Source organism: Rhamphochromis sp. 'chilingali' (assembly GCF_963969265.1).
Source record: "Rhamphochromis sp. 'chilingali' genome assembly, chromosome: 1".
In the NCBI taxonomy this organism is placed as follows: Eukaryota; Metazoa; Chordata; class Actinopteri; order Cichliformes; family Cichlidae; genus Rhamphochromis; species Rhamphochromis sp. 'chilingali'.
Genome location: NC_137929.1, coordinates 38,552,024 through 38,569,019, shown reverse-complemented (window position 1 = coordinate 38,569,019; position 16,996 = coordinate 38,552,024). Strand labels below are relative to the sequence as shown.

Genomic DNA, 16,996 nt, shown 5'->3' with positions numbered 1-16,996 from the left:
CACTGTGAATAAAAAGCTGCTGTTCAGGTTTTTGTTGTTGGAATAAAAACTAAACATTTTACTGACCAACATGAAAGACAGTTATAAAGCTGTAAGAAAGAAGAAGTGCTTTTTCCTTATTTAGATACTCTGGATGAAAGATCTTACATGATACAGTCAGTGTGATGATATCACTCCACTCTGAGAAGAAATAGTCCCTCCTGCCCCGGCAGCTGTATCCTCCACTGTCAGACTCAGTAGCTCTGATGATTCTGTATTCATTGGATGTTGGAGGTGTGTTTAACTTGGCTGCTCTCCATTCATACGTCCACTGAGCTCCTTCACCTCCCTGAATCTCACATCTGACAGTGACTGTCTCACCGCTGTATATCTGAGTCCAGGATGGCTGCAGGGTCACAGTGGGCTTACTGGGAACTGTTCACAGGAAAATATCCAGTTAGAGACAAATAGAAACATAAAAATTCTGATGTTTAAAACATGAGAGTAACGTGAGTGAAAAAAATAAACCTCCAACAGGCTACAGGGTTAAACCACACCTCGGGCCAGTCTGACCACAGGTAACTGTTTTCATCACGGCCACATCCCACTTTGTAAAATTGCTACAATCAGCACAAAAACAGTCAAAACCAGGCCACAGGCAGGACTGCTTCATCAGGATGCACTGAGATATTTTCAAACACCCTGACCTGTAGCTGGTTTTTGATAGCATACTGTGCTACATGAAGAACTGTATAGCACAGCTGCACAGTAGCACAGAGGAAATAGCTCCACAGGGTTATACAGGTCACCCAGAGGATAGTCGGCCATCCTTTGCCCTCACTTGAAGACCTGCACAGCTCCCGCAGTCTCAGGAACACGAAGAAAATCCTTCAGGATCCATCTCACCCAGGTCATGCACTGTTTGAACGTCTACCTTCAGGCAGACATTTCAGAGCCATAAAGACAAGAACTAACAAACTAAGGAACAGCTTTGATCCCTCAGCCATCACCATGCTGAACACTGAACAATCAGATCCAACACAACTCTCATATACAGTGTTTACATAGTTACAGCACAGTCTCATGTTTACACCTGCAGGTACGGCTGGTATTTACATCAACACTGTAACAAAGAAACATTTGTTTTGTTGTTTGTTATTAAAACAAAATCTGAAACTTTTCACTGCAAGGTCTCATTTTTCTTATTTATTTTCTTATTTAAGGGTTAATAAACTCACAGCTATATGACCTCTTAGTCTGGTAGAAATAAAATAATTAAACTCACGAGTTTCTGTAACTGTGACGTCACTGCTGTCCTCTGTGTAGTAAACTGGATCTCCTCTCCCTCCTCTGCAGTGGTACAGACCTCCTTGTGAGACACTAATAACTCTGTTTGCTTCATTTCCTCTCATGAGCTGAGCTTTAGAAGAGACTGAATCACGTCTGAACCAGTCAAACTTCCAGCCAGCAGAGCCCTCCACAGAGCAGCTCAGTGTCACACTGCCCCCTGCTGGTATGACTGAACTTTGTGCTGTCAGTGTGGCTCTGGGTTTACTTGCTGTTGAAGAAACAAAAAGTAAATGAGCTGAGCTTTAGAAGAGACTGAATCACGTCTGAACCAGTCAAACTTCCAGCCAGCAGAGCCCTCCACAGAGCAGCTCAGTGTCACACTGCCCCCTGCTGGTATGACTGAACTTTGTGCTGTCAGTGTGGCTCTGGGTTTACTTGCTGTTGAAGAAACAAAAAGTAAAACATTAAATCATTACCAAGAATACTCTTGTCACAGTACTGATCAAACTTTAAACATTCGCTGAATAATTAATCTAAAAACATAAACAGAAATTGGTAATCCTTCATGTAGTCATGGGAGTAGAGAACTGGATCACAGTAGTCCCAGTCCTGGGAATTGTTAGTCCACTTGCTTATTAATCCTGTTTATTGGTTCTTGCACTCTCGCTACGATCAGCTGATTCCAGTTTGTATCAAAGGAGGAAAATGGTGGTTCAGAAATTACTTTTATTGTTCCTGCACAAAGGATGGGAACGATGGTAAAGTGGACACTGCTGCAGGACAGAAACAACTGCATTAACGTGATCAACTGTTAACACAACTTCAGCTCTTCACAGTACCTGCACAGACAGTACGCTAACACTAAGCTAGCCAATAACCCAGAGTGATGAATTTCAACAGGTAACAAACTGATGAGCAGTCAGGCTGCAGCTCCGTTTCTACCTGTTCATGCCTCTACAGTAGAATCACCATGACGACCAATTTAAAGTCTCTTTGTGCTGATTTTGTGTAAGAACTTTTTTGCTTTACTTTTTTTGAGAAATGATCCCAACACTGATTCCAACAAAGAGGGGAAATACCTCCAACATGCACAAACATTTGACCTCACAGCCTCTAATTAATCTGCATGAATGTCTTTGATATTCTGCTTAGAGATGGTGGCGACTCTCAAAGTGGAGCCAATGAGAATCAATAAATTCTTATCCATTCCCATCCCTACCTGCATGTGACACATTAGACTGTTTAACAAACTAAAGATTTCACTGATTTATCATCCTCTTATCAAACTGTCATCTCTGTACATTCCTCTTTAAACTGCTGATATTTTAAGAGCCTCCATGGTGTCTCTCCTTTCTGTTTGCACAGTGAGAAAAACTGTTGTCCTGAGCTGCCTGCAGACAGCTGGATCATTGTTGGAGTTTTCCTGTTAAGATAGATGTAAACATGAAAACATTAAATGTCAGCATGAATCATGGTCCAACTCACATGAAACTGTCAGTGTGAAGACATCACTCCATCCTGTTAAGAGATAGTCACTGCTACCCCGACATCTGTAGTCTCCACTGTGGGACACTGAAACTCTGCTGATCCTGTATTCACTGGATGTTGGAGGGCTGTTTGTGTTGGGTGCTGTCCATTCATATTTCCACACCTTTCCTTCACCTCCCTGAATCTCACATCTGAGAGTGATTGTCTCACCAGTGAATATCTGAGACCAGCTGTGCTGCAGTTTCACAGCAGCCCAAACTTTCCCTAACAAACAAATAAACACAAATATTAAACTGAAAAAATCATAAATCATATTTATAAATTGTTACTTGAGTTTAATCATGATGTTTCGTTTTATTTCACAACAAAATTTCACCCTCACCTTGTTTCTGAATTGTAACTGCAGCACTGTCCTCTGTGGAGAAAACTGGATCTCCTCTCCCTCCTCTGCAGTAATAGATGCCTCCTTCTGAAATACTGATCGTGTGCTCTGATGTTCCAGCTCCTATTTTCTGACCTCCAGAAAACTGTGAATCACGTCTGAACCAGTCAAACTTCCAGCCAGCAGAGCCCTCCACAGAGCAGCTCAGTGTCACACTGCCCCCTGCTGGTATGACTGAACTCTGTGCTGTCAGTGTGGCTCTGGGTTTACTTGCTGTTGATGTTTACAGGGAAAAGTTTATCAGATTGTCACTTGCTTCAGGAAGAACTTTGTTATAGTAATGATCACACTTTACACATTCACTCAGTCATTTAGCTTCTAGCACCAAACAAAAAATATTTGCCTGCATGTGACACATTAGACCAGGGGTCGGCAACATGCGCCTCTTTAGTCCTTATAGTGCGGCTCCGCGTGGTTTGGGAAAATAAATTAGAAGTATTTAGCTGAAGTGTGTTTTATTTATTTAGTTCTTTTTTAACTTGTAGTTCTAAATTGGAAGATTATTGTGATCTTGAAATATAAAAATACAATTCTATTCTATTATTTTTTTCATCGCTCAAAATAAGCGTCATACCCGCTGAAACGACATGCATTTATCGAGACTTTCAACCCCAGGTAGCCAATTATGGATCTTCGGATCCACATTATGTCAGCAGCTGTTCTCCTCCGTGAACTATGTTAAAAACAAACACCGCTCACGCCTCACAGATGACAGCTTACAGTCCTGCGTAAAGATGAAAGCCCTGATTTGCAGACGCTGTGCACAGAGGTTCAGGAGCAGAAGTCCCATTGTAAACATACCACGGCAGACCCGACGATGTTTCCATGAACACGCTTTACAGCTTCTCTTTATTGACCACTTTTCACACACGGTTGCTGTACGCATACAGCCGGCTGTAGCTTTTCAGCTCACAGCCCGACACACACCAACAACAGCACAGAGAGCACAGACGTTAAGACGGCGAGGCGTGATTGCGGGTGCCGCTCAGGTGCGTCCGCCTCCCCTGCAGCAGCGCTGCAGACCACGCCCCGCCACACACATTGACCAGGTAAAATACATATTTAGGCAGAATTTTGCAAATACCTATTTTTCATCTTTTAGCAGCAAAGTGCTTTTTTTCCAATTATTTTTTAAAAATCAGGTCAAGGCTCCAAAAGCCCAAAGGTGATATAAGGCTGGAGGCTCACAACAGTTTTTGTTTGCTACATGGATCATTTTAGTTCAGCTGGGTGTCTTTCCTTTTGTTATATTTCTTTAAGAGTTCAAAATGTGTTCATTACATAAATAACATGTAAGTTTCTCTGTAGCACTTCATAGATTTCATAAGCAACACACCTTAGTTGTTCACACAAAGCATAAAGGTAAAAAACAATATATACAGTGTTATCTTCATTTTAGATGTCAACAAGTATTTGCGGCTCCCAGTGTTTTCTTTTGCGTGGAAATTGCGTCCAAATGGCTCTTTGGGTGTAAAAGGTTGCTGACCCTGCATTAGACTGAGTGTCTTCATACAAAACTGCACTAAATTTCTGTACTTTTAGGTGACAGAAGGAGACATGTGGCCTGGTCAAAACACAGAGAGCTGCACTCTAAAAGATCTTTAAATATAGTAAACATACCTTTTGTGCCACAGACTGCTCCCAAACACGAGGGGACAAGTAATGCCTCTAAAACACTTAAGTTGGCTTTATTAAACGTTAGATCTTTAGCTGGGAAAACATTTTTAATTAATGATTTAATCACTGAGCACAGCCTTGATTTTATGTTTTTAACTGAAACTTGGTTGGACCAAAATAACAGTGGAGCTGTTCTCATCGAGACGACCCCTCCTAACTACAGTTTTATCAGTGAGGCCAGGGTGAGCAGGAGAGGAGGAGGGGTTGCTGTCTTATTTAATGAATCATTTCAATGTAAGCAGCTATCTCCTGGAAGTTTTCAGTCTTTTGAATATGTGGCTTTACAGCTGAAGGCCCCAATCAAAGTTGTGTTTCTTAATGTTTACAGGCCTCCCAAATACTGCACAGACTTTTTTAATGACCTCAGTGAACTGCTGTCTGTGATCTGTGTTGATTTCGACTGTGTAATTATTGTTGGGGATTTTAACATCCATGTGGACAACCCTCAGGACAAAGGGACTAAAGACCTGAGTAACACTCTGGGCAACTTTGGGCTGACTCAGCATGTAACAGAGGCCACACATAACAGAGGACACACTCTTGACCTACTGATCTCCAAGGGCCTGAGCATTTCAAACATTACTGTGTCTGATGTGGGCCTGTCTGATCATTACTGTGTTTTCTTTGAAAGTAAAATCTCAGCCCACACAAATATATCAACAGCAGTGATCACAAAACGGTGTATAACTGAAGACAGTAGTGAGATCTTTAACCAGGTCTTCCCATTAACACCTGACCTGTCCAAAGGTTCAGTCAATGAGCTCGTCAATAGCTTTAATGCAAAAATGTTAAATGTAATGGATACTATTGCCCCCATTAAGGTGAAGGTTATCTCTGGAAGGAAAAAGTCTCCATGGAGAAACTCCACACTAGTGAAAAATGAAAAAAGAGCGTGTAGGAAAGCTGAGCGCAGATGGAGAAAAACAAACCTCCAGGTTCATTATGACATCTATAAAGAGAAACTTCACAATTATAATTTACAACTGAGGAGTGCAAGAAGGTCCTACTTCTCTGACATCATCACTAAAAACAGCCATAATGCTCGGGTCTTATTTTCTACAGTTGACAGGCTAACAAACCCTCCTGTGTCAGTGGCAGCTGAACTTCATTCGACCATGGCCTGCAATGACTTTGCCAAATTCTTCACAGACAAAATCCAAAAGATTAGACAAGCAATTGGTACATCAACAGCAGATCCAGGATATGTACTGTGTCCACCAAAAAGCTGTTTAAACACCATCAAACAGTTTCACCCGATTAACAGCAAAGACCTGGAGGACATCTTAGGTCAACTGAACTCCTCCTCTTGCTGTTTAGATGTCCTGCCAACAAGTTTTTTCAAAAAGGTCTCAAAGACTTTAGAGTCAGACCTGTTACAGATCGTCAACTTTTCCTTAATGTCAGGTGTGTTTCCAGAACCACTAAAAACTGCTGTAATCAAACCTATACTGAAAAAGGACAATCTTAACAAGACACAAATGAAAAACTACAGGCCAATCTCAAATCTCCCATTTTTAAGTAAGATCATTGAAAAAGCAGTTTCTCAACAGCTCAATTACTTCTTAAAACAGAATAATTGCTACGATGCCTTCCAGTCAGGTTTTAGACAGAACCACAGCACTGAAACCGCTCTGACCAAAGTGTTTAATGACATATGTCTGAATACAGACAGTGGAAAAATGTCAGTCTTAGTTTTACTGGATCTCAGTGCAGCATTTGATACAGTTGACCACAACATATTACTCAAACGACTGGAGAACTGGACAGGTCTTTCAGGAACTGTACTAAACTGGTTCAAAACATACGTAGAAAACAGGAAATACTTTGTATCAATAGGTAACTTCACATCCGAGCAGACAAGTATCACATGTGGAGTTCCCCAAGGTTCCATCTTGGGACCCCCTCTGTTTAACATTTACATGCTCCCACTGGCAAAGATTATAAAGAACAACAAAATAAACTACCACAGCTATGCAGATGACACACAAATATATATCACAATGTCACCAGGAGACCGAGGCCCTGTACAGGCTCTTGGTAAATGCATTGAGGAAATTAATGACTGGTTGTGCCACAATTTTCTCCAACTAAACAAAAACAAAACTGAAGTAATAGTCTTTGGCGCCAAAGAAAAACGATTACAGGTCACCAGAGAACTTCAATCTATACATCTAAAAACCACAAACCAGGCGAGAAATTTGGGTGTAGTGATGGATGCAGACCTAAACTTAGAAAAACACATTAAGACAATAACAAAATCAGCTTACTATCACCTCAAGAATATTTCAAGGATAAAAGATCTGATGTCCCAACAGGACCTGGAAAAACTAGTCCATGCGTTCATCTTTAGTAGGCTTGATTACTGTAACAGCATCTTTACAGGTCTACCTAAAAAATCAGTCAGACAACTACAGCTCATTCAGAACTCTGCTGCTCGAGTCCTCACTAAGACCAAAAAAGTGGACCACATCAGTCCAGCTCTGAGGTCTTTACACTGGCTGCCTGTCCGTCAGAGGATAGACTTTAAAGTTCTGATGCTGGCCTATAAAGCTCTGAATGGTTTAGGACCAAAATACATCAGTGACCTCCTGACCCAGTATGAACCTTCCAGATCCCTCAGGTCATCTGGATCCGGTCTTTTATCAGTTCCCAGAGTCAGAACCAGACATGGAGAAGCTGCATTCAGCTTTTATGCTCCTTATATCTGGAACAAACTCCCAGAAAGCCTCAGATCAGCTGAAACACTCAGTTTATTTAAATCCAGATTGAAGACTCACCTATTCTCAGCTGCATTTGAATAAAGCACCAAATCCACACTTTTAAGCTTAAATTTCAAAACTTACACTAACTACTGATCTTATCTATTTCTGATTTTATCTGTTTTGATTTTATATACGTTTTGTTTGTTTGTTAAGCTTAAATTTCAAAACTGATTTTATCTACTGTTCTGATTTTATCTGTTTTGATTTTATATACTGTTTTGTTTGTTTGTTTGTTTGTTAAGTGGGTTTAGAGCTCTGGGTAGCTCCCCAGCTGGGTCTAGACTGGGTCTAGAGAGTATTTTAAATTCAGGGAATTTAAAATAGAAAGTAGCTCGTCCACAGAAGGACTGGTAGCTCCCCTTACGATAAGGGTTCAGATCGCGCGAACAGGTGTGGGATTAGAGCTCTGGGTAGCTCCCCAACTGGGTCTAGACTGGGTCTAGATAGTATTTTAAATTCAGGGAATTTAAAATAGAAAGTAGCTCGTCCACAGTAGGACTGGTAGCTCCCCTTACGATAAGGGTTCAGATCGCGCGAACAGGTGTGAAATGTGTGTGTTTAGTTAGTTTGTTTGTTTGCTTGTTTTAATCAATTTTAAATCATGCTTTTTATTTGTTTTTGTTTCTAATGTCTCTGTAAAGCACTTTGAATCACCTTGTTGTTGAATTGTGCTATACAAATAAATTTGCCTTGCCTTGCCTTGCCTACAGCTTCACTATTCAAAGATGAATGCTGCACAAACAAATTACTTTTAGATGTTTTGTGTGCTCTCTGCATTTTCCTTTAATAACAGTCAAAAGTGACACTAAACTGAATGGTGTCTGTTATTGTGAGAGCACCGTGACCATCAGTCATCACTGACATGGTTCAAGTTTAGGTAGTTTTCTGTAATCCTATAATTTAATTTCCAATGATGTAAACAACTGATCGACATAGAAAAACGAAAAAATCAGAGAGGCTGACAGACTCCAATAAAGCCTCCAATAAAATGAGACCACATGGGAGTGTGTTGAGTTTTATTCAACTAAAAAAAAAGATGGAGTCCAAATGTCAGTTTTGGAGGATCTCGTTTAGCGCTGCCTCTTGTCTAACATCTGACTGATTACCGTGCACAGTAAGTCAGGACAGATCGATATTAGAAAATCGCTGCTATGAACTGATGGTACTGTGGACGTGGGGCAGCCAGGTATCCCAGCATGAATTTCAACTCACAAGCAGCAATGTTAGTGCTCTACACTGTAAGTAAAGTTTTAAAATACCTTGTTTTTCTGTCTCCAAGTATGGAATTTTTTGGACTGTAAGGCACACTTAAAATCCTTTAATTTTCTCAAAAATCGACAGTGCACTTTATAATCCGGTGCGCTTTATTTATGAATTGTAGTTGTGCTTACTGACCTCGAACCGATTTTATGTGGTACGTGGTGCTCATCAGTCAAAAAATGTTTTAGTACAACTTTGGTAAAAGCTACACCGCTTGAAGGATTGTCGGAGCATCACGGCTACCACAGTCAGAATCCTCAGTAATCTGGATTAAAACTCAGCTTCAGGTCCCAAAGTCAAAAGAACACATGTGGCATCACTGAGAGTTAAAAATGGTCTAAATTCTTTCATCCTTAATAAAATGATCAGTGTTGATGCTTTGCTTGCTGTTGCTGGCCAGCTAGCTTTGCTAATTGTTAGCGGAAGGAATGTTCTGAGCTCACGATGCTACAAAGTATCCAGTCAGACAGTTAAACATGCTGTTCGTGGACACTGAAGACTGCAGCCTGTCCACAAATGGTTAAATGATCAGTTTTGAAATATAAACAAAAACTGTCTGTTATCATGTTTGAAAGTCTACTAGAATAAAAAATAATTAACATCTGATTTGTGATTTTATTTAATAAGCAGACGACTGATTTTCCCAATTAAAGGTTAGATTAACACAATAAGTAATTTGAAATAATCTGGATGAAAGATCTTACATGATACAGTCAGTGTGATGATATCACTCCACTCTGAGAAGAAATAGTCCCTCCTGCCCCGGCAGCTGTATCCTCCACTGTCAGACTCAGTAGCTCTGATGATTCTGTATTCATTGGATGTTGGAGGTGTGTTTAACTTGGCTGCTCTCCATTCATACGTCCACTGAGCTCCTTCACCTCCCTGAATCTCACATCTGACAGTGACTGTCTCACCGCTGTATATCTGAGTCAAGGATGGCTGCAGGGTCACAGTGGGCTTACTGGGAACTGTTCACAGAAAAATATCCAGTTAGACACAAATAGAAACATGAAGTCATTTTGAAGCCTGATTTTCTTTTTGCTGTTGTTCAGAGGAGAAAGATTTACTGCATCCTGGTGACATTTTGACTGTAACTGAAGTTGGATTTAAAAATCAGTGTTTACATTTATTTACCGTGTGGTACACGTGTGTGGTGGCCCACCGGTGTATCTGACTCACACAGCCTGTTTTCCACACACTCCACATTTATAAAGTGATCTACAAATCCTAACATTACAGCTAACAGCTGCATTTTCCCTTTGAAGAACCACTTACAGCTACAGAGACAGGGAGTGAAGGTGGACAGTATATCCTTGTTTTTATGGCAACAAATTTACCTTGAAAGTGGTACAACTGTGTATAATATGATTCACAAGCAGAAAGTAAGATTTACAGATGTGTGCAGTGATTTGTGTGCAACTTTTCAGGTCTCCAGTTCACACAAACTATTGTACAAATGTGTCGACACAAACCTGAGTAACTGCTGATCATTGAGGCACAAATTTTAACGTCCAGATTGTTTTTCAGATTTCTTTCTTTAAAATTCATCGTCCATAATTCAGAGATGATAATAAATATACTTAATACAATACAAGATGTCTTAATAAGAAGAAGAGCTTTTTTACCTTTTAAGAACATTTTAACAAAAACTTTAAAGAGGAGAAAAACAGCACAGGCCTGTGCAGGCCTACTTTAAATAAAGCATCATTCTGCAGGTCTGTTTGAGTTCAGAATAAGTAAATAAAATGTAGCTGTGGTCCAATAATTGTAAAATAAGAAGAATAATCATGAAAACTATTTGTATATAATTATGTCTTCAGTCCGTTTCAATGAGCGATCATCTTCTGTTGTTTTCATGCAGCCACAGGCAGCCCTGAGTATAAAATACATCAGCTCAGGGTCGAAAACATAAAGATATTTATTGCACAATAACAGCATATCTGGTGATAATACACAGCTCACAACACCTTAAATACATGTGGACGAATCACCTGACACGCACAGATCACGTCTCGTGCCCACGTGGGGTTTTGAGTCTAATTTAACTGCCAGCTTCACACAGATCCACAAATGTGAGCTGCTTTCAAGTCCCAGTGTGAAACAAATGTGTACAAATCATTGCTTGTTGATCATGTCGTGCACATTTGTAACACTTTCAAGAGATATTTGTTTCCTTGTGGAAAGCAGACTTTGTCGTGTTGACGTGAGTGTCAGAACGGCAGGTTTATCTCCAGATCCACGGCTCTGACCCACGGAGACCTCTGGCTGATGCTCAGTGTTCTGAGTTTGGCTCGTAGCTGCTAACTAGCTTTCTGCTCTGGGTCAACTTATGGCAAAGTGCAGAGATGGAGAGAGGCGTGGGAAGGTTACAGCAGCACACTTTCTTCCTCTGGAGGCGGTGAACACAGTGAACAGCTGGATACTAACATGTGGCTCACAGCTGGGCCTGTCAGACTCTCTCTGGCTGCAGTAGCTGCTGCTATAAACACACTTTTCTTTTTCTCACTCTGTAAACTTCCTCCTGCAGATGTTACTCTCACTCGCTGCTTCGCACATACGCAGAGAGAGGCGGTCCCTGTCTTCACCACAACATTCAACTAGGGGTGCAACGATACTCGTATCGATATTGAACCGTTCGATACAGTGCTTTCGGTTCGGTACGCATATGTATCGAACAATACAAAATTTTTAATTTATTTTATCAACTTTCCTTCTGACGATGCTGTCTGTGTTGAGCTTAGCTTCTGTCTTGCTAGCTTGCGCTGCGCTCAGTGGATCTGCGCTCGACAGTGCAGCCTAGGCGGAGCAGTCGAACGCAGATTCACTGAGCGCAGGGCAAGCTAGTGAGACAGAAGTTAAGCACTCGTTGCAACATGGCAAATTGAACCTCCCCCACCCTCATTCAGATGTGGCGTTTGGAACTATTTTGGTTTTCATGTGACGTATGACCCTGAAGGTAAGCGCGTCATGGACAAAAGTAAAACAGTATGGTGGATGTGCCACACAATGCTCAATTACATGGGTGGGAACTACTGCGTTAGCGCAGTTTGCTTGTTAACATGTTGGCCATCCAGCCCCATGCACGGGGCGATCCGCAGTGGCTCGTTAACGGAGATTTGCCGTGTTGTGGCGTTAACGTCATTTCAACGAGATTAACGCTGACAGCACTAGTGGGAACACAACGAATATGACTGCACATTTACTCCGACATCATCCTAGTGCAAAGACAAGTGGAAGCAGACAAAAACAACAAGCACGCATGCTACAAACTTTACCCGAGTCATTTAGACAGCCGTTAGCACATGATTCTCCTTATGGGGACCTGATATGTTTAATATGCTGCTGAGAATATAGCCCAGAAGAAGCGTATAGTATAGCTTTTATTTTGGAAAGAGCCATTTCTCTGTAATAAACTCTCTTTTCCAAAGATGAGTGATTCCTCAATCAGATATATATATATATATTTTTTTTTTTGATTACTTTGTTGTTTCAGCAACATTAAATTTTAAATCTGTACTTCTGAGTTAAAATATATATTTATAATTTTAATAAATGACAAATTAAAAAGGCATGAACATTTTTTGTATCGAAAAAATATCAAACCGTGAAACCAAAGTATCGAACCGAACCGTGAATTTTGTGTATCGTTGCACCCCTACATTCAACCTGTGGCACGGAATACACGGAATACATGACCCATCAGGCCACTTTCTTAAAGCAAGGTTGGACTTTTATTTTTATTTTTCATTTTTTCACCCAAAGCTTGTTTTTATGGCTCTGTGGCTTAATACACAGTCTTTCATGTCCACTTAAAGTCAGTTTAATGTGAGGAAGCATTTAGAAAGAGAGGCCAAAAATATTTAACACAAATATTAAACACAATTTAAAGACTAACAGCAGCTAATGAGCAATAAATATGCAGTTTTTCTAGTCTTTTCTGGAGTTGATGCCACAAATTTTATTTCTACATTTCTATGAACGTGGCTCAGGGAGTTGGGCGGCGCATCTCTAACTGGAAGGTTGCCGGTTCGATCCCTGGGCTCTCTGTCCTGGTTGTTGTGTCCCTGGGCAAGACACTTTACCCTACCGCATAGGGGCCGATGGCAAGATATGACAGCCTCACTTCTGTCAGTCTGCTCCAGGGCAGCTGTGGCTACGACTGTAGCTTTCCTCCACCAGTGTGTGAGAGTGAATGAATATTGGAATTTTAAAGCGCTTTGGGTTCCTTGAAAAGCGCTATATAAATGCAATCTATTATTATTATTATTATGAAACACATGGGAAACTTAAATAACAGAAAGTTTAAAACTCACAAGTCTCCACAACTGTGACGTCACTGCTGTCCTCTGTGTAGTAAACTGGATCTCCTCTCCCTCCTCTGCAGTGGTACAGACCTCCTTGTGAGACACTAATAACTCTGTTTGCTTCATTTCCTCTCATGAGCTGAGCTTTAGAAGAGACTGAATCACGTCTGAACCAGTCAAACTTCCAGCCAGCAGAGCCCTCCACAGAGCAGCTCAGTGTCACACTGCCCCCTGCTGGTATGACTGAACTTTGTGCTGTCAGTGTGGCTCTGGGTTTACTTGCTGTTGAAGAAACAAAACCATTGAAAAAATTAAATCATCATAAAGAATACATTTCTTACAGCACTAATCACACTTTAAACATTCACAGAGTAATTTATCTACAAACACAAAAATTAATTAGTTTCCCTGCATGTGACACATTAGACTGTTTAACAAACTAAAGATTTCACTGATTTATCATTCTCTTATCAAACTGTCATCTCTGTACATTCCTCTTTACATTGCTGATATTTTAAGAGCCTCCATGGTGTCTCTCCTTTCTGTTTGCACAGTGAGAAAAACTGTTGTCCTGAGCTGCCTGCAGACAGCTGGATCATTGTTGGAGTTTTCCTGTTAAGACAGATGTAAACATGAAAACATTAAATGTCAGCATGAATCATGGTCCAACTCACATGAAACTGTCAGTCTGAAGGCATCACTCCATCCTGTTAAGAGATAGTCACTGCTACCCCGACATCTGTAGTCTCCACTGTGGGACACTGAAACTGTGCTGATCCTGTATTCACTGGATGTTGGAGGGCTGTTTGTGTTGGGTGCTGTCCATTCATATTTCCACACCTTTCCTTCACCTCCCTGAATCTCACATCTGAGAGTGATTGTGTCACCAGTGAATATCTGAGACCAGCTGTGCTGCAGATTCACAGCAGCCCAAACTTTCCCTAACAAACAAATAAACACAAATATTAAACTGAAAAAAAAAATCAACAAGGAATAAGAAAAAAATCATATTTATAATGTGTTACTTTCATTTAATCATTAATTTGTGTTATCTCACCACAAAACTTAGCCCTCACCTTGTTTCTGAATTGTAACTGCAGCACTGTCCTCTGTGGAGAAAACTGGATCTCCTCTCCCTCCTCTGCAGTAATAGATGCCTCCTTCTGAAATACTGATCGTGTGCTCTGATGTTCCAGCTCCTATTTTCTGAGCTCCAGAAAACTCTGAATCACGTCTGAACCAGTCAAACTTCCAGCCAGCAGAGCCCTCCACAGAGCAGCTCAGTGTCACACTGCCCCCTGCTGGTATGACTGAACTTTGTGCTGTCAGTGTGGCTCTGGGTTTACTTGCTGTTGATGTTACAGGAAAGACAAACATCAGACTGTCAGTTGCTTCAGGAAAAACTTTGTTATATAACAAATAAAGATTTCAACATAAAAACTCAATAGTAATTTTAAAAAATCCAATTTTTTTTTAATTAATTTACAATTTATGTATTTTTTTAATTCAGTAAGTGCTTAATAGGTCACGACCCTGGATGATGGGTTAAGAAGATGGATGGAGTTCAATAATAGATCTCAGGTTTCTCAGGTAGGTCGGTCCCTGATCTCAGTGTGATCATCACACTTGTTACAAACAGGCACCAACAGCACAAGAACAACAAGTTTCTTCAAAACAAATTTGATGAGAATCAACAACTGGCAGCAGCACACATGAGGACAGCACAGGTATCTCAGCTAACTGTTAGCCAGCTAGAGAGCCAGGAGCTAACACTGGATGTATATAACATGATGAAAACTTTATCAGAGTGAATCAAGAATCAGGTGAGACTGTTTTTATGCTCTGTCACCAAACTGTACTCCTAAATGCAGAGACAGGTGAACTATACACTGTTAGCTGATCTGAGGCCAGTTGATTGTGGTCACTCTTATTATCAGATTTTTTGTTAATCTGTTTTTTATTTAAATGTTTGTTTTAAGGATCATGATCACATAAATATATATGCATAAAGATGCATAACCAGTGCACAGTCAGCAGCATTTATCAGTCATAATTCACACAGATGTTTTTCATACTGTATGCTATCCCCGACCCCAACCAGGGCTGTGATGTGATAACAGAACTCTTCTCTGTTGATGATCAGCCTTTTCTTTTTTCAACATCTGTATTTCCATCGTCAGACAGCAGCTCTGCTCATTCTGTATTTATTGATCATGTTTGATCCACAACTTCAAATAAATTATAAAAATAAAATAATTGTGTCATAATTCTGAGCTGCAGTGGTGGAAACTACACATGTGCAGGTACTGAAGAAACTGCGATCATCACATCTGTGTTTAATGTTTGTTACGATTTTCTCTGATTTTGTTACTAAACTAAAACAAAGAACAATATGACTCAATGAAATGTGTCCAACTTACACGATACAGTCAGTGTGATGATGTCACTGCAGACTGAAAGACTCATGGTGCAGCAGCTGTATCCTCCACTGTCAGACTCAGTAGCTCTGCTGATTCTGTATTCAGATGTTCGAGGTCTGATTACTGTGCCATCTCTCCATACAAACAGCGACTGACTTCCTTCACATCTGACAGTGACTGTCTCACTGCTGTGTATCTGAGGCCAGGATGGTTCGAGGATCACGGTGGGCTTATTGGGAACTGTTCACATAAACACATCAAGTTAGAGATTGATGGAAGCATAAAGTCATTTTGAAGCTGAACTGATTTTTATTGCTGCTGTTAAGAGTCAAAAGATTTACTGCATCCTGGTGACATTTGGACTTGAAAATAATAAGATGTGTTTTTATGAAACAAATTAAAGCAGTTAATTAATATTCTGAGTAAAACCACAGAGTGACTGCACAGATCTGAACTGTCAGTATGACCTTGTTACTTCCTGTGTGTTTAAAAAAAACATTAAAACAAGAAAAAATCTGATAGAAATTCACATTTGTAATCAGACAAATTGAAACTGCAGGATTTAACCATTAATAAACTGATTTAAATCTTAAATAAAACGATGCACAAACAGAGAGACAGGGTGCGATTTAAAACAGTGCATGAAAATATCAGAGCAAAATTATTCATATTTGATAAATATGAAGAAAGGAAAATGAACCATTTCTCACCTTCAGCATTAACGTAGAAGAGAGAACCGAGCACTAAAGTAAAGATTAAACACAATCAGGATCAAACTGACAGAAAATCAAAATCAAAATGAACAAAAGTGTTTTTTAAAGATAAGTTTTCACATGACACAGTTACTGCTCATCAAAATATTTCTGTGCATAAAACACTATTAATATATGAACTTGTACACAAGAATGAGTCAAGTGCAACAAGCAGCGATGTATCCAACACGATACTCCAGACTAAACTGAACCAAGGAACCAGCCAACATTTGTCTGTAACTTTCATAAACATCACAAATGTGCTTTGTTCAAACTCTCACATAAACACTTCAAACCAGTGATACACTCTAATTCTCACACATGAGAAACACTTTCATTAATCAGTGCCATTCAAACAATGTCACAAATGTACTTACACAATAACCCCGTCATGCAGAGCAAAGAGTGCCCCATCCTCACATCCAGCCCTGCTGCACTCTGATCCTCAGCTGATCTCAAACACTTTGACTTTACATCAATAATAAAAAGAGAAGCTGCATTTAATACAGATAAGACCAGAGTGTTTCTTCTGACTGTGGCCTCTCTGTGCTTCCTTTCCTTTTATACAAACCTCAAACAGCTCCTGTAGCTTTGACCACAGCAGTTGTGTGACGTGTTC

General features: G+C 40.2%; 1 protein-coding gene across 1 annotated transcript in view; it reads right to left on the bottom strand.

The window, feature by feature from the left end:
* Positions 1-13,804, bottom strand: part of LOC308408001 (Fc receptor-like protein 5) — a gene marked incomplete at its 5' end in the record, with an annotated part of 42,586 nt that extends 28,782 nt beyond the window's left edge. Inside the window, 6 exons of the mRNA XM_080900048.1 lie at positions 148-414; positions 2,755-3,021; positions 3,140-3,412; positions 9,603-9,869; positions 13,215-13,487; positions 13,708-13,804. Coding sequence (XP_080756174.1) covers positions 148-414; positions 2,755-3,021; positions 3,140-3,412; positions 9,603-9,869; positions 13,215-13,487; positions 13,708-13,804 — 1,444 coding nt within the window. The remainder of the gene's footprint in view (positions 1-147; positions 415-2,754; positions 3,022-3,139; positions 3,413-9,602; positions 9,870-13,214; positions 13,488-13,707) is intronic.
* Positions 13,805-16,996: the final 3,192 nt, after the last annotated feature.